Consider the following 17,686-nt stretch of genomic DNA (forward strand, 5'->3'; position numbering starts at 1 on the left):
CTGACGCCCTCTGGTGGTCATTGATTTTGTTTACACTGGAAAATCTCGAATCGTTATCGTGTGTGTGTGTGTGCGTGTGTGTGTGCGCGCGCCAATAATATATCGCGTTGTAGTTACCTAAACTTTTAGCATGTAAATCATGAAGGTGAGTTAGGTTAGTGTCCACGAAATTGATGGTAGTCAACGTAATATACCCTACATTCATATGACGTGTGTGTGTGTGTTGCGTGGGTCTAAAGTAAATAAATATACAAACAAAGTTAATTTTAAAACAGTTAAAAGTAAAAGATTCTCCACTTTTATAGAAATTAATAAGTAAGCCTTGGGCTTTATATCATATCGCTCCCTACTCCCTGAGAGGTGCACTGCATGAATTATTAAATGTATTACATCACATAAATAACACACTTGATTTTTCCAGTTTGACTGTACAACCGCGGTTGTAGTCCCAATTTGCACACTGTTAGACGGGTTTGTGCCCTCTTTGGCCACATGAGACTTTATTTTTACGCCCTACCCAATGCACTATGTAGGGAGTGAGGGAGCTATTTGAGAAAGAGCCTCTGTTGAAACAGAGGTCGTGGCTGTATTTTAGCAGAAGGAATGTATTTATCAGGAACAATTAAAACGTGGCCAGTAAATAATTTAAAAAAATGTTGTTTTTAAATTAATAATAAATAAATAAAAAAGTATAAAACTTGAAAATGTGAAAGCGGAAGTGCGTAAGCGCTGTAAAAGTCCTCTCTATTGAGTGTTCGTGGTGCCGGACGCTTGACGCGGGAAAAGCGGAGGTACAGAAATACATTTCTTTTTCTTTTAAAGCAGAATGTAAACAGTTTTTGTACCTTTTTCGTTTATGTAGATTATCACTATTTATCTTTCCCTGCAAATATCTTATTAGTTCTATCTTTTGTTGTTTTCATCAACTTGGTCTCCATCTAACATTTCATGAGGCTGAAGTTCGGCTTCTTATTATTCCCCGTTTTCCGTTCCACCTTAAATAGCGCCTTTTAAAGGTGGCACTGAGCATCTAAAGGAGTCTATATCAGCCTCCTCGATCGAATCCATTCACAGTCAACACAGTGAAAACGTTGTGTATTTTAGCGGTTAACGATACAACAATAACATCACAATATTTGCTTCAGCGAAATATTTTTTTCGATACTCGAAATCTGCTCTCTCCGAATTTGCATACACTTTTTTAGAACCGATAACACTACAGGAACACTTTGGAACCCATGATGATGAGACACTCCTCCCTCGTAGGTCCACCTTGTAGATGTAAAGTCAGAGACAGTAGCTCATCTGTCGCTGCACAGTGTGTGTTGGTCGTCCTCTAGTCCTTCATCAGTGACACGGGACGCTGTCGGCTGGATGTTTTTCGTCGGCGGAATATTCTCAGACACTGAGGGGTTTAAAAACTCCAGCAGCACTACTGTGTCTGATCCACTCGCACCAGCACAACACACACTAACACACCACCACCACCACGTCAGTATCACTGCAGCACTGAGAATGATGCACCACCACATCACACCTGCCCTGTGGGGGTCTGAGTGCTGAAGAATAGGGGGAAAGGGGTTAATGAAGTATGCAGAGCAACATATGGACTATAGTCTAGCTGTAGAACTACACAGTGCTCTTGTATCTCGACGTTGGCTGATTACTGTTTTTTTCTGTTGATGTTGAAACATAAATAATGATAAAATGTAAAAATTAGGGCCCAGGGAGTTTCAAGTTTACAGTAAAAAGTATAAAATACAGATGATTTTTAAAAACACTGCCACCTAAACCCTTCTGTAAACACGAGTTGTGGACTGTGGAATCTTCTTAATGTTTTTAATGCTCTGTTTTCCTCAGGTCGCAGATATGGGAGACACACTGGAGTTCAATGATATTTATCAAGAAGTCAAAGGATGCTGGGTATGTTACTCAAAGCAAGAGCACACAGCATTTTTAATGTCCTGCCCCATACTTCAGCAGATTTATTAAAAATAACTGTAAATAGGGAAGTAATTATGTAAGGAAACATAGGCCCTGTACACACCTGGCATTAACCTGTTTTTTTTTAGGTGATCTGATCACAAAAGACTGTCAGACTGCACCTTTGCATACACCTGCCTTCTAGAATATGGCTTGATTGACCAGAGAACATGTATAACTCCCACTTAATGAATCTCTGTAGTGCAAGCTCCTGGTGGGCACACAGAGGGTCACTTTAAAGCCTAACTTCCCAGGTGAGAAATGGAAGGCACCCAGAGCTTCGACCCAGACACTGATCTCTGAGCTGTAGCCACAGATGAATGTGCTTTACATGCACTTAGTAATCTGGTTTTAATCTGATTTCTACAGTTATCTGATTATTCAACTGCTCATGTAAACAGCACCCTCTGATTTTTAAGATCTGTGTGAAGTGTAGTGTCACATACTGTGATTTCTTTTGAATTTCACCTTCTGTGCACACGCACAAACGACACTGGACGAAGTGTACAGTGTTCTGTCACTGTTCTGTATCTGAGAAGTCATTAAGTACTACTCGCTTCCCCCAAGTCCTCACTGCGAACACGAGTCCAGCTGCTCGGTGCTCTGTCTGTAACAATAACAAGAATGCTTAAAAGAGGCTTGTCTCCCTCTCAGCAGCAGTGTGGAGAAAGCTGTGAGAAGAGCAGCACTGTGTAATATTAGAAATCATAAGAAAAAAGATCCGTGTTTGCAAGTAAAGTGGGTCTGTGTTTACAAACAGCCGCAGCAGGATCTTTGTCACGTCTGTCTGTGATGATATTAGCTGGTACAAAGAAGAAATGAGATTATTGTCGGAGAGGTGTAAACTTTTCTATTGGATTATCTGATGATTAAATGCAACTAAACTAAACTGTGGCAGTGAACACACACACAAAGTGAGCGGTGAGCACTCTTCACCAGCGTCCAGGGGGCAGTCAAAGGCAGAGAAGCACTGGCGTTAAATGTATGTGTGAATTTATATTTTAATAAACTACCAGAAGGCCGAACTGCCCCTGTCTCCTGCGTCCTCTTTCTTTGATGATATTTTAATGCAATTCATCTTTCCATACGCACTGTTGGAGACTCTCAAATAAAAAGGAGAAGAAAAGCGGAAGAAAATAGAGCAGCTGTTTATTGCAGGCGAGGACACATTTCTGTCCACAAACTGTGAGATGGGCTGTGTCCCATTCACACTTTTATCTAGTGTTGAACGTTTCTGAAGGACACCTATTAACGGCCTGTGGGAACAGGGTCATGGCGCTCAGGTGATGTAGAAGAATAAAAAGTAATGTGTTTCTTGGTCAAGAGTAATGTATTTTAAATCAATAATGGAGTGTGAACTGTGTGCTTTGGTTTCTTTGCAGAACGATGGACGCCTGAGGTTCAGCAAGCAGTCTGTTGTCTATAAAAGCAACAAGACGGGGAAAGTGGACAGTATTCCTGCTCCTGATCTCTCTCTTGCTCAGTGGCGCCGCGTCTGCCTCGGACACGGGATCAAACTGGCCACGAACAACGGACACATCTATAAATATGACGGCTTCAAAGAGACGGTGAGGATGAGTTCTGTGGCATGAAAAATGACTTTTTAAAGAAGATTCTGTTATTTGCTCAGTTTAATACTTACAAACTCAGCTTAAAACCTTTCATATAGGTTAAAATAACAGAATAATGCTGCCTAATGCTTTTAGGCAGTTTTCTTTAGTCCGATCAGCATGAAATTTGCTTAAAAATTGTGTTTTTAAAGTACTTTTTAAAATAAATTAACAATTAAATAAATTTCTGACAAATGGTAGCAAACCTCTTTTCTATTAAAGGTATAATAGGGTCTGGTGATCTCCTGTTTCTTGTGTGTGTGTAATTCAAGATGCTACAGGAAAGGAATGTTTTTCTCTCAGGATTTAATCAGTGGCTCTTGCTAATTTGTGTGTGTGTGTGTGTGAGTAACAGGTTTCACAGATGTCAGTGGTCTCTTTAAAAACCCATGATGTCGTGACTTGTTTCATAGTCTGCAGCTTTGGGGTGTGTACAGAGTCTTGCAGTTCTATTGAGTGTGATTTAAGCACATTATAAAACAACCAGAGTGTGATGGTGGCACGTTTTAAGAACATTGATTGTTTTTATCACATTCAAAAGCAGCTTGGCGCCAGTGTGCCCTATACAGACACGACATGACTCTTTACTACCTGTGCATACCGAACTGAAACACTTACTGAATGTGTCCTGAGTTTTCATCAGCTGTGTGTGTGTGAGAAAGTGAGACAAGGAGTGAGGCGGCAGGTGCTGGTTGTTGTAATTTTAAAGTGTTTGTAAGGAAGTTCGCTCCTTTGTGCCAAACTGTAAGGTCCACAGATGTCTCTGTTTCTCTCTCCTCTCTTTCTGTCTCTCTCTCTCACACACACACACACACACACACACACACACACACACACACACACACAGCTCTGTTAGTGTGACATGTGGAAGCGATTGAGCAGTTCTGGATAAATAAACAGGCTGATTGGGTGGATTACACACACCTCCGCCTTCCCAGAGGGCCACGGTGCCGTCAGCCATCGCCTTATTAATGAACCACAGAGAGGGTGAAGTGAACGAGTTGTGGAAGGGAAGAATTAACTCTGTTTACTTCTTCTTTCTATATTCTCTCTTTAACTTCACCCTGTTTCTCTCTCTTTAACTTCACCCTGTTTCTCTCTCTCTCTCTCTCTCTCTCTCTCTCTCTCTCTCTCTCTCTCTCTCTCTCTCTCTCTCTCTCTCTCTCTCTCTCTCTCTCTCTCTCTCTCTCTCTCTCTCCCCCACCACAGGACCAGGAGAAGATCTCTGCCTTTTTTAAGGCGAACTACAAGGTTGAGCTGGTAGAGAAGGACACGTGTGTGAAAGGCTGGAACTGGGGCACAGCCAAATTCTCAGGTACACAGTCGAAAGAGTGGCTCTGGTTAAAGGATGTGTTCTGTTGATTTTATAAATGAAAACTGCACATGTCCTCTACAGAAGCTGTTCCATCAAATATCCACAAAAGCTCATCAAAGCTCCACAAAACTAAATAAAATTCACAAGTAAATTTAAACAAAGGAAGGGTTCATCCTCAGGGCATTTTCTCCTCACACTCCCAGAGGAAAGCCGTATTTCTTCCTCATAGTCATGCGACACAGAGGCAGATATCGCTGTGGATAGTATTCTTCCTCTCACTGTGTCTGCAGTTATCTCAGAGGTTGGTTCTACCCTGCAGACCATCGGCTCTGTTAATGGTAGCGCTTGTCCTGAATATCATTTTTGGGGCTTCGGAGCTTCAGTCGCGTAATTCGACAAGTATTCCAATATTCTGTGTGTTGTGGGGGGTGTTTGTCGTTTAGAAAATCTGCATCTGAAACCTGCTTTAAAATCTCGAGTCTGTGCTGTAGCTCCCACTGACTCTCTCCCTAAATCACACATACACACTGTGGCTAAGGGCACAGAGAACACAACTCAGAGCTTTGTGGAGGTGGTCTGGTCTAATTCGAGGCATGAAGCGGACTAAACAAACTGTAGCTTCACCACTGTTTGTTGTAGGGTGTTGGGCTCCTTTAGGCTTAATTTTTGGACTTTTATTTTGACAAGGCTGAATATGGGTGGAGCGCTGGGGGAGCAGAGCTCTTTCTTTTTGTTGTTTTTTGTTGTTTTTTTTTTTTTAACCGGTGTATATACTGAATACTGATGGAGTGGAGTGTTGTCTTTATTGATAGACACATTTGTCCAAAAATTAAATACCAGAATCTCAAAATTAAAAAACATTTCAATTTTACAATGAAAATGTATTGTTTTCTGTTTTATTTTCTTGTGATTTTTAGTTTCTGTTTTGTGAAGCAACATCATTTCTCTTCTAAAAATCTTTATTATACCGTATAAATTATTTCTCAAAGAATTCTGCTCTAAGATTCTTGTGTGTGTGTGTGTGTGTGTTCAGGACCCTTGTTATCGTTTGACGTTAATGACAGCCCAGCGTTTGAGATCCCTCTGGCCAGCGTGTCCCAGTGCACCACAGGGAAGAATGAGGTCACTCTGGAGTTTCACCAGAACGACGACGCGGAAGTTTCACTGATGGAAGTTCGCTTCTATGTTCCTCCATCGACCGGAGACGATGGCACGGACCCAGTGGAGGTATACGAGGCTGTGAAACATATTTATTAACAGCTCATCGTTTACTAACAGTATTTCTGCAGTTTCCACCCGGATCTATAAAATGTAATCACCTCATACAGGGCCAGAAACCACATGCGTATGCTTGTAGCTATTAGAATTATAACTAGTAGTAGTATAAGTAGTAATCATAGTAGTGGAATTGAAAAAGACTAATATTTTCAGCAAAAATGTGGAGATATTCCACAAACTTCAGGACAACTTTGAGAAAACTCTGGCTAACTTTGCAAACTCTTGTGGGTTTGAGAGTCCCTGTGGTCTTTAGAGGCAGTAAAAAGGTAGTAAACCCCTGCTCTAGAGCAGAGTTTCAGTGCCCTGCACATTTATTGCATTCCCAACACACACGTTTCAACTGATTATTTAATTAACAAGCCTTTCAGAGCTGCAGTGGCATGTTAAAGGAGTGAAACCACTAACACATGCAGAGCAGGGTGCCCCCAGGACCAGGGTTGAGAAAAGGGCTATAGAAGATGATCATACTGTTCATTAAAACTTTGATTCTGTGTTCACCTGAGCATTATGTAACGGGTCGAAACGTAAAAAGAAACAAACTCTGGGTTCATGATGCCTCTGTCCTCTCACTTAGTTCCATCCCGACCGGTTGTGTTTGCAGGTTTTTTGCTGCTGCATTAGCCTTACTGTTTCCCACCCAGTCACTTAGGAATGTAACTCGTGTGCAAGACTGACCCTTTCTTTATGTGTTTGTTCTAAGGTTAGTGCAGTGTGTGTGTGTAAGTTGTTATCTTTAGGCCTCAGGGACTTCAGCTGTAAATTAAGCAGCTGGCTGACACTGGTGCTTTTACATCAGGCTGATTACTGTGTATTGTCCCTGGTTCATAAATAAAATATCAAACAAAACAAAACAAAAAAAAATCCACAAAGCCATTACCCAGGGATCTCTGGGTTCAGCCAATTACAGAAGGCCATTATTCCTATCAGATGGTAAGACACACAAACACACACACACACACACAGAGCTGATTAAAAGTGTATTAAACTCACAGATCTAATGAGTAATCACTTAAATTACACTCCCCCAGGCTACAGTTAATCTGCGCTTTCTCTCTCAATGAAAGCATTACTGAGCATGGACACACAGCAGACACGGATAATCTCTCCCTCTTTCTCACTCCCTCTCAGGTGTTTTCTCAGAACGTTCTCTCCCGGGCCGACGTTATCCAGGCGACTGGTGACGCTGTGTGTATCTTTAAAGAGCTGCAGTGCCTTACTCCCAGAGGAAGGTAAAGCATTTGTCTGAGACACAGGCCTGGCACCTCATGACTCACGATCCTGTTCTTTTGTTATTTTTTTGGTCAAGGGTAAAGTAAAAACTCCCCAAAATTGAGTTTTGTAGCTGCTTTCATACTGGAGCAGCTCAGTGTGCTCAAGATGATGGAAAGATACTCCTTTTAAGATGTCGTAAACATAAATGCACAGCAGATTAATAATAACAATGATAAGCTCAGCAAAAAGACAGAAATGTTGATTTAAAAGCTCGGTGGTGAGATTCAGAAAGAAATTCCAACTCAACCTGGTTGAGTTATACTATGTATGTAACAATGTGTACATTCTGGTCTATAGTTTGTATATGGTGTGTAATTTCTGGAAATTATATGTAGTGTACATCCCTAGAGAACTATGTAGACACCAACAACTGGAAACAAATTCCTCATGTGTGCGTGAACATTCTCAGCCAATAAACCTGATCCTGATCCTGATTTTTTTTTCCTCAGGTATGATATCCGTATCTACCCCACCTTCCTGCATCTGCACGGTAAGACGTTTGATTATAAAATCCCCTACACCACCGTCCTGCGCCTCTTCCTGCTGCCGCACAAGGACCAGAGGCAGATGTTCTTCGTGGTGAGTTCATCAAACCCTTAAGTAAAAAGCTGTTTCTTAAAGACTTTGCTAAATCCAACTTGATATCGCATGTAAAATGTATCGTCACCGTCCAGAGAGCCTCCAACTCTCTTCACAGCGGTCACTTTACAGTGGAAGGCAGAAAGCCTTGAGCCTTTCTATTGGTCCATTGTACACAGTATAAAGCACATCTGCTGGGTTTAGTTCAGGTGATGCAGAAATAAAAGTACACTGCGATGCTTTATTACAGCAGGTGTAGTGTCTGGACCTGGGTGCTGCTGCCACCTGCTGGTCTGACATAGGATCAGTGTGAGCAGACTGCAGCAGAGCTGGGATTTTCCACAGCAAGAGGAACTGAGTCGTATTCCACAACGCTTTCCTAAGAAAAACACACTCCCTTTAAATGTGTTTCTTTGAAAAAGCTTAAGCTCTCAAATAATTCTTTTTAAAATCTCACACTGTAATATCTGTTTAAAGTCTTAGAATGTTGTAATGTGTTTTGGCTGCTGTCACCATCATAAGTGATATAAAATATGTTTGATGACGCATGTGTAACACGCATGTAAAACAATGTGTGTAAAGAGACATAGAGCAGTAGGAGTACATTAAGATGATGCCGGAGAAACAGGAAGGAAGTTTTTAGCCATCTGCCGTTCCCATCTGCTTTCGAAAGTATGTCAACAACATGACGACCCAGTAGCGAAACAAGCGGAGTGACTCTTCCCACAGTAAATGCTGCAATTGTTCAGACAGAGGAGCCTCCACTCAGTGATACGCAACAGTGAATATGTCATCAGCGCAGTGATCTGGTTCATGGAAAGGGTTAATGTATATAACGGATCTCCAGTGGGCTCCTTATCCTCCAGCTTTAAAGGGGAATTCTACCACATTTACAAAATTTCTGCAGATTTTTGTTATTGGGATCAGCAGATGATTCAGGGTGTTGTGGAAGATACAGGAATATTGAAAGGTCAGAGGAATTCACTCTCTCTTTCTCTTTTCTCTCGTTCAGATCAGTTTGGACCCTCCCATTAAACAGGGTCAGACACGCTATCATTTCCTCATCCTGCTCTTCTCCAAAGATGAAGATATCAGCCTCACCCTCAATATGAGCGAGTGAGTAGAATTCTCTCATGTTTCTCTCTCTCTCTCTCTCTGTGGGTGGGGGAAGCCCCCTGGTCACAGTATTGAAATGATTGTCTGCATGTCTTCACTCACAGCATATAACATTTGTTTCTCTTTAACTTTCTCTCTCTCTGCAGGGAGGAGGTGGAGCGGCGTTTTGAGGGAAAGTTGAATAAGAACATGTCAGGCTCTCTCTATGAGATCGTCAGCAGAGTTATGAAAGCTCTTGTTAACAGAAAGATCACAGTGCCTGGAAACTTTCAGGGGTAAACATACACACACACACACACACACAAATATAAATGCACATTTAAAGGCTGTATATGAAGCCATAAAAAATAATACCTTCCGAGAAAGCATCTACTTCATCAAAACCCTCAAAACCACTGCTAATGCACTGTGAGGCTGCGCTGCTGCAGTGTTATACAGGGTTTCTGTGGCTGAGAGATGATGTTGGTTTTGCTCAGAGTGGGCTTCTGTCTATTTTAGGGCTAAAATGCTTTAGCATCCTGTTAAACATTAAAGCACCAGGTTTATTACTCAGTTATGAGTCCTCAAGACTGATTATTCTCTTCTGTTAATTACTTAGTAGTAAACAGAGTCTCAAACTGCAGCTCGCAAGCTGAGATTATCAATACTCGCCTATTAATATGATAAACCTGTACACACAAATGCTCTGGTTTTAGACGATAAAGACATAAAGAAAAGGTTTTAGACATTGTGTAGTTTGATTGAACTAAAGTCAGTCACATTTTGTCTCTGTCTCTCTCTCTGCAGACATTCAGGAGCTCAGTGTATCACATGCTCGTATAAGGCCACCTCAGGGCTGCTGTATCCTCTGGAGAGGGGCTTCATCTACGTCCACAAGCCCCCTGTTCACCTGCGCTTCGAGGAGATCTCCTGCGTGAACTTCGCTCGAGGAACAACCACCACTCGCTCCTTCGACTTTGAGATCGAAACCAAGCAGGGAAACCAGTACACCTTCAGCAGCATCGAGAGGTGAATACACCGCAAACAACAGGTCTGAGGACTCTAAAGAAATGGGAGAGGGGCTCCTGAGGGAAACCAGAGGAGTAAGTTTTGGTCCTATAAGGGCACTTGTACAGTCCGAGGGCATGAACCAGACCATTCCAGGAGTCTCTGTGCATATCCAGGGCTAAGTTCATGGCAGTAATTGGTGAATGATATATTGAGTTGCATTTCCTTTACAAACCACACTTTCCATTAAGCCTCAAGTACATTAAACATGTTAAATGTTCTCTCTCTCTCTCTCTCTCTCTCTCTCTCTCTCTCTCTCTCTCTCTCTCTCTCTCTCTCTCTCTCTCTCAGGGAAGAGTATGGCAAGCTGTTTGACTTTGTAAATGCCAAGAAACTGAGCATCAAGAACAGAGGATTAAGAGAGGTAAAGACTGTTGCATGATGCACAGTAAACAAAACCTCACTGTTTACGTAAATCAGCACAAGTGGCCCCAGCAGCATCAGTCCCACACACTTCCTGTAAAAACACACATGCACAAGTAGTAGAAACGTCCAGTGAGGACTCCTGTCAGGAAGTGTAGGCTTGAAGGACGGTTCTGAATGTTACACCAAATGTGTAAGGAACATAAACTGAACTGTTTTTAGCACATCGCTGAATATAATTATTTATCAGGATCCACGTGTGTGTGTGTGTGTGTGTGTAGGACATGAAGATGAAGGGAAATGAAAACTACAGTGATTCTGATGAGGACGAGCACGATGCTTATCTGGAGAGGATGAAAGAGGAAGGAAAGATCAGAGAAGAAGGCGATGAATCGGAGGGTGACAGTGGTCAGTAACAGCTTTCAAGAAATTAAATGGTAATACAGTGATGAGGTTTGTGAGTTAAGTTAGTTTTGTGTTTTCCCACAGATGAGTCTTTCAACCCTGGAGAGGAAGAGGATGAAGTTGCTGAAGAGTAAGGTTCATTTGTTTGTTTTATAAGAATTTCCTTAATTTTCTGTTTGCTTACAGTTTTCTCTCTGTCGTGTGTGTGTACAGGTATGACAGTAAGGCCTCAGCGAGTGACAGTGAGGCTGATGAAGACGACAGTGAGGATGAAGGAAAGAAGAAGAAACCTGAGAAGAAGCCTAAGAAAGCACCGAAGGAGAAGAAAGAAAGAAAACCACGCAAAGAAGTGAGATCAAATTTTTACTTTAAATTTAAACATTTTAAAGGAGGTTTCAGTCAAGATCAATCAAACATTTTTTATAATAATTAACAATATTATTTTAGCTTGCTTTAAAGTACCACAGAATTGTAAATAGAGGGCCTTAGAGGGACGTTAACCCTGTAAGGGCTTCCCTTTAACTGTGTTCAGCAAAAGCTGCTCTCTGTGTGTCTCTCTGTCTCTCTCTGTGTCTCTCTCTCTCTCTCTCTCTCTCTCTCTCTCTCTCTCTCTCTCTCTCTCTCTCTCTCTCTCTCTCTCTCTCTCTGTCTGTCTGCTCTTAGTCTTCCATTCAGTTACGTTTCCTGTGAGGTATTTCAGGACTCGTGAACACAGAAAGGAAAATGAAACATTGTTTGTAAAAATGGAAAAATCACTCCAAAGCTCAAGCTGAAGATTCACTTTCCACCCACACAACCAGGTCGTTCTAAATCACTTTAGATTCAGGAAACTTATGGTAAGGGACATGTCCGACTAGATGTCTAGTGTAGGTTGAGCTTAGCCCATCACATGCTTGCCTTAAACCAGTGATTTATCACATTATTCAGTAAGAAGTAGCAGTTTTGAGTGAATAAAAAATTATAAATTCCAGTGTGGGTTGGAAGAAGAGGTGTGATTGTATCTGTCTGAGTGGGTGGCCTCAAACTCTCATCTTCAAAAGGGGGGCACTGCTGAAGACTCTTAGGAACCATATCCTGATCCATGCCGATTTTTGCAGCTCAGTCTGAGATTACTCTGTGTGATCTGGACTCTGTTTAACAGAATAAAAGTGTCCCAGCCGTGGAAGTGAAACGAAAGCATGTTGCGCAGCTGTAAGTGGCAGTAGCCGAGGTCCTGGACGTGTGAACTTCATCTATTTCATGACAGTTTTGTAAGATCAGGTTTTTCAGCCTCGCCAAACTGAAAGATGTTTTTACTCAGTGGTTGAGTCTAATTGCTTCCTGAGTCTAAGGCTCAGGGCCAGCTGGGTGAGGGAGCCATTTTCTTGATGTGCGGTGGCACACGAGTCTTTCCGGGGAAGGAATTAGACTTCAGCAGCTGAAGGTTTACCACTGAAGGCCATGATGGAGAACCGAATCTGTTGGCACTTAACTTAGTTTTTAAAGCTCTGCTGATGATGCACAGGCCTAGTTTTCTACAAAGCAAAACAGAAAACTCCTTTCACATCCTCTCTGTCCATGTTTTGCTCGTGTCTGGGTGAATAAACACATTTGTATTTAATGTAAGGCATGTGTAATGTAATTATTTCTGATTGTGTTACTGCTCTGGCGGTTAGATCAGCAGCGGTTGTTCCTCTCTCCTGTTCAGATCCTCTCTTTTTTCTTCATTATTTTAACCATGAAACAAGCGACTGAGGGCTTGGCTTTTCCAGCTGCAGACTGATTTGTGTTAATCAGTGTGTGTTTTTCTTACAGCTGGAGATGATGATAGCAGGGATTAAAATGCTTAGCAGTATCTCACTCAAGGCAGTGCATTTTAATACAGTTATTTAAAGACTAAGACAAATCTATCCATTCGCTCACATGTTCCTTAAAACTCTCTCTCTGACTCTAACAGAAGAAAGTGAAGGATGCTGGAGCTCCTAAGAGGCCGATGAGCGCTTACATGTTGTGGCTGAACTCGAGCAGAGAACGAATCAAGGCTGAAAATCCAGGCATCTCCGTCACTGAGATCTCCAAAAAAGCAGGAGAGATGTGGAAACAGATCGACAAGAGCCGCAAAGAGGTTTGTCTTTGCCTAGATGTGCGCACACACACCATTTAAAATCATAAAATCAAAGCTGTTTAAGTCTGATTCAGGCCTCGTTTGCCAGTTGTCCAGCTCCTGTGTGGCAAGAATCTCAAACACTGATACTTTTAAAATGGCAATGAATTTTGAAGAGCTCCCATGACGGAAAAGAGTAGAAAATATAACAAGATAAAGAATATATATGGTAGGATTTTCCTCTCTCGTTTTTCTTTTTTTAAATTACCGATTAGTTATATCTTTTTAAAATATAGTTTAAAAAAGTTTCAGAATGCACCACACGTATACAGATTATTCTCCAGAGGAAGGGAGGATGATCAAATTAAATCCAGTGCAACTTGAATGATGCAGGGCCTTTTGCTGTCTCAGAATTTATTCTAAAAACAGCGTTTACATTTTGTTTCGCTGGAATTATTGGAACCCACGGCTGTAGTGCACCCACACCCAAACTCACCCTCAGAAAAACCACAACACTCACCCTGCCCTTCCATAACAAACTTCCTGTCACTCACTCCCTTCACTGCGCAGCTGTCCTCACACAGACCCACAAGGAGCGCTGGGGAGGGATTGACACATGAACAGGTTCTTCTTTTGTACCCAATATACTTTTCTCTTTCTGTAGGAGTGGGAGAAGAAGGCGGAAGAGGCCAAGAAACAGTACGACAAGGCGATGAAGGAGTATAAAGAGTCTGGAGGAGGAGCCTCGTCGTCTGCTGTCAGGTGAGTTAAATGTACACACACACACACAGACACACACACAAAACACATTTGTGAACATTTGATCAGTTCCTCATGAAACTGGATTATTAATGACTTTTAATGTGTTTACATTTGCATGTTGGAGATGCAGGGATTTGCTCTGTTCATGATTTTTTTTTCCTTTGCGCCTTGTTACTTGTAACAGAGAGAAGAAAAAGAAAGGTGGCAAAGCAGAGACACCGAAGAAAAGGAAGAGTGGAGGAGAGAAGGAGAAGGAGAAAGAGAAAGTGGGAAATGAGAGCTTTAAGAGCAAAGAGTTCATCTCCAGCGAAGAAAGCTCTTCCGAGTCGGACCACGGCAAAAGCAAAAAGCGCAAGGTGACTGTTATAAACAGCTGTTATTATTATTATTATACATTATTATTACAGTCTTGCGCCCAATGATTCCAGGTAAGCACCACTGCACTGAACTGGATAAGAGTCACAGACAATGAATACGTTATTTTTTCTCTCCCTGTCTTTCTGTCTCTCTCTGTCTTTGTCTCTGTCTGTTTCTCTGTCTCTCTTTCTTTCTCAGTCTCAGTCTGATGATGATGATGAAGATGAAGAGGAAATTGCCTCCACACCACCAACCTCAGAGGAAGGGTCAGGCTCTGACTGAGGTCATCAACCTGCAACTGCAATTTTTACTTTCTCAGGCGTCTCTCTCTCACGCACACACACACACACTCTTCTTTGGACCAAGGTATCACCACAGCACAAGTTTACATCCAGCCTTTTTTCCACTGTATGGACCAAGACCTGAAGTGAGGGTCACTGAAAATGTTTTATTTGTTGTTTTTCCACACAGCAGCCCATTATCATTGTTGTGTTCTGACTTATTAATAGATCTGAGAATGAATCAGGGAAATCCAGCTCTTCTTGCTACATATTTGTCTTTTCCTTTTTAATAACGTACTTCACTTTTCATTTGAATCTGTTTTCTTTTTTACTCTCAGCTGTCGACTCGTCTCAAGGGGAATAAATGTTTTGTAATAAAGTTCGAATCTGGCTTTTTGTGTCGATCTCAGTCATCTCCAAACGTGTCTGTCTCTCTCTCTCTCTCTCTCTCTCTCTCTCTCAAAACTTATGGTTAGGTTAATGGATTTTATGACACCAGATCTCCTCTGTACCTTTTGTGGGGACATTGTGCTCTCAGGGGAGAGATGGACAGAGGATGGGGGTTTACCAAACAGGATATAAACCAGCATCTCACTTTTTCACCTTGGACCTGGTGATGAAGGCAGATTATGCCCAAATAAATAGTTTTTAAAATGAGATTTTCTCAGCTGTGTAAAGGTTTTACACAGTGCTATATACCTGTAATTACAAACATACACTTACCAGCATCCTGTTCACATCCCCATGTTCTTTGCCATTATTGTTTGTACTCGCTCATGTCCCGGGTCCTGACAAAGTGGCCTTGGACTGCATTATGTAATACAAAATAATACGAAATAATGAGCACCCAGTCGTCTGTCTGTCTTCTGTAATCAGGCGTAGTATAGTCTTTCAGTAATGGAAGTCTCCTGCAATTGATTCTCTGCACTTCACCAGCCGCAAGCAGATTTGCTCTGCTTTCATCGTCCTCAACAACGGTCTCGAGTCATAATGATCTGATCCACTTGACGCTCACCAACTCCTGAGTAAAAACTTCCTCGGAGACAGTTAGATATGAAAGCCAAAAAGATGTGAGGAGGGATCAGTAATTCACATTGTAGCGTTACGTAGAAGTTCAAAAATATACTTAACTCACCTCCAACTCCTACTTTAAGGAACACTAGGTAGTAATATCACCTTAAAATTACAGCTTCAAAATTATTGTGATGCTGCACTGAGCTGTAACGGAGAGTAGAGCTTCAGTTGTAGCTACTCTGGGCTCAGTACTGCAGAAATTGCTCTATGTAAATTTTAATCACTCCAGAGAGCAGAGGCTAAACAAATCTGATTTTAGGCTTGTGCAGCAGTTCTAGAGAAGCTCATTTCATTTTCTGATGATGTGTGTAACAACGTTTATATCAGCAATGTGCAATTTAACAGCTGGACTAGCTTATTGTCAGGAGTGTTTACAGAAGGGGTTGCTGTCCCTGTGGTCAGTGTGGATCCCAATGTCCGAGTGCAGTGACAGGGACACCGTACTGAATGATATACGCTGACATCCGAGGTCCTCACTTCCTGCGGTCTCTGGGGCAAAAGCCAGGCTCAGACTACACGATAGTTTTGTCTTTGACGACGTGCACTGTGTCAGATTAGAGCTATACATTCGTGCCGTGTCTCGGTCGGGAGACTGGGGGCAGTACACATTTCACACGGACCTTTCTTTGTTTGTGTCATGAGAATTCAGATGTCAGGAGACGGGTGAAGAAACTCAGTCATGGCGACAGAAGTCGATGTGTGATGCTGGAGGTTTTGTTCCTCGGCTGCAGCAGAGCCTCCCTCTCTCTCTTCTCCATGTTTACAGATGTGCGCCGGACAGCGCTCTCTCTTATTGGTCATCGTCGAATCATGTCGTAGGAAACGTCAGACTGGGCCAAAAGATCCAAACAACTCTAACACTTTTCCTCAGAGAGTCGTGGGGAGTCTCTCACACATCGATGGTCTTTGATTGTGTTGTACTCCACGACCGCTCCTCGCCTGGGAATTGCATACGACAAAATTGTATCAGAATTGGTTGGTATTAGCGTCCTGACCGCCCCCATGTCCAATAACCCGGCTCGGCCACTCCCTCTGGAATTCTCTGATGTGATCGTCCAGGAGCAGACGATGCTAATGTTCCAGAGATTTATTCCTGGTCTTGACTAGTTTAACCGGCTTGACCATGATGGACCTTCATTAACATGGAGCTACAGTGTGTTTACGAAATGAACTCTGCTGTTAATCACTTTATTAGTAATTAATGTCCAGAGCCATGAGGTCAGTAGTGGGTTAGGGTTTGGTCATCCATTCTGTAAAGGCCTGGAGGTCAGTTATTCACACACCAAGTGATGGTGTATCAGCTTGTTTAGTGTGGAATGAAGCTGAGCTCTAGGGGAATCTGATCTTGGAACAGACTTGATTTTGTGTGTGTGTGAGAGAGAGAGATTTAACAGATAAAAACTCACCCAGTGTTTACAGAGCTGAGGATCCTGACTCCAGCACAGAGTGAAAGAGCAGTCAGTAATGGGCCTGACTGAGGATGTGTGTGTTGTTTTTAATGTGACGTCCTGGCGGAGACCAGCACAAAGGATCAACTCTGCTGTTTAAAATCAGAAGAATGGAAGAGAGAAAAGAGAGTGGTGTTTGTGTCTTTTTTTATTACTGTGATGGAGAGAGAAGGATGGATCTATTTCCTTTGTTTTCTTTAGCGCTATCTCAAGGAGTGTTCATTCATTATTCCACTTTCCACCTCTCTACTGTCCTCTGCTAAATAAGACCATGAAAAGACTACAAGGAAGAGTCAATTTCTCTCTCTCTCCCTTTCTCTCTCTCTCTCTCTCTCTCTCTCTCTCTCTCTCTCTCTCTCTCTCTCTCTCTCTCTCTGGAGAAACAAAACAAACAGGATCAGGCAGTGAGTGAAGGGTCAGTTCTTGAAGGTCAGGAGTCGATGCTGAAGGAGAAATAGTCAATGTAAGGGTCTGAGGGCCATACTGTGATGTCATGTTTCTGCCGGAGTGCCTCCAGAGCTCAGCTCTTGTAGCTCCTTCCTGGGTCAGTACCCACCGAAAGTCGCCCAAGGAAGGACAACCAGTGACTGGTGACAGGGTCATGTAGGGGGCTGCATAGATACAGACTGGTTAAAGGGCCCATGCTGACCCCTGTTCACAGATGTAGGCACCTGCACTTAGTGCGTGAGCATCAGAACTAATAATTAAAACGT

General features: G+C 42.3%; 1 protein-coding gene across 1 annotated transcript; it reads left to right on the forward strand.

Moving 5' to 3' along the window:
• Positions 1-709: 709 nt before the first annotated feature.
• On the forward strand, positions 710-15,073 carry ssrp1a (structure specific recognition protein 1a). The gene is made up of 18 exons (XM_066649016.1): positions 710-791; positions 1,861-1,923; positions 3,366-3,551; positions 4,803-4,908; positions 5,942-6,135; positions 7,315-7,415; positions 7,908-8,037; positions 9,050-9,153; positions 9,300-9,428; positions 9,940-10,161; positions 10,492-10,564; positions 10,845-10,971; positions 11,053-11,098; positions 11,182-11,317; positions 12,905-13,072; positions 13,716-13,813; positions 13,998-14,169; positions 14,369-15,073. Exons 2-18 carry the CDS (start codon positions 1,870-1,872, stop codon positions 14,450-14,452), a joined length of 2,130 nt encoding a protein of 709 aa, XP_066505113.1. The 5' UTR covers positions 710-791; positions 1,861-1,869; the 3' UTR covers positions 14,453-15,073.
• Positions 15,074-17,686: the final 2,613 nt, after the last annotated feature.

This window comes from Hoplias malabaricus, chromosome 17, assembly GCF_029633855.1.
Source record: "Hoplias malabaricus isolate fHopMal1 chromosome 17, fHopMal1.hap1, whole genome shotgun sequence".
Taxonomy (NCBI): Eukaryota; Metazoa; Chordata; class Actinopteri; order Characiformes; family Erythrinidae; genus Hoplias; species Hoplias malabaricus.

Coding starts and splice junctions, on each gene's coding strand:
- ssrp1a (XM_066649016.1), top strand. CDS start 1,870: ATGGGAGACACACTGGAGTTCAATGATATTTATCAAGAAGTCAAAGGA. Junction 10,972..11,052: donor TGAATCGGAGGGTGACAGTG/GTCAGTAACAGC, acceptor GTTTTCCCACAG/ATGAGTCTTTCAACCCTGGA. Junction 13,073..13,715: donor TCGACAAGAGCCGCAAAGAG/GTTTGTCTTTGC, acceptor CTCTTTCTGTAG/GAGTGGGAGAAGAAGGCGGA.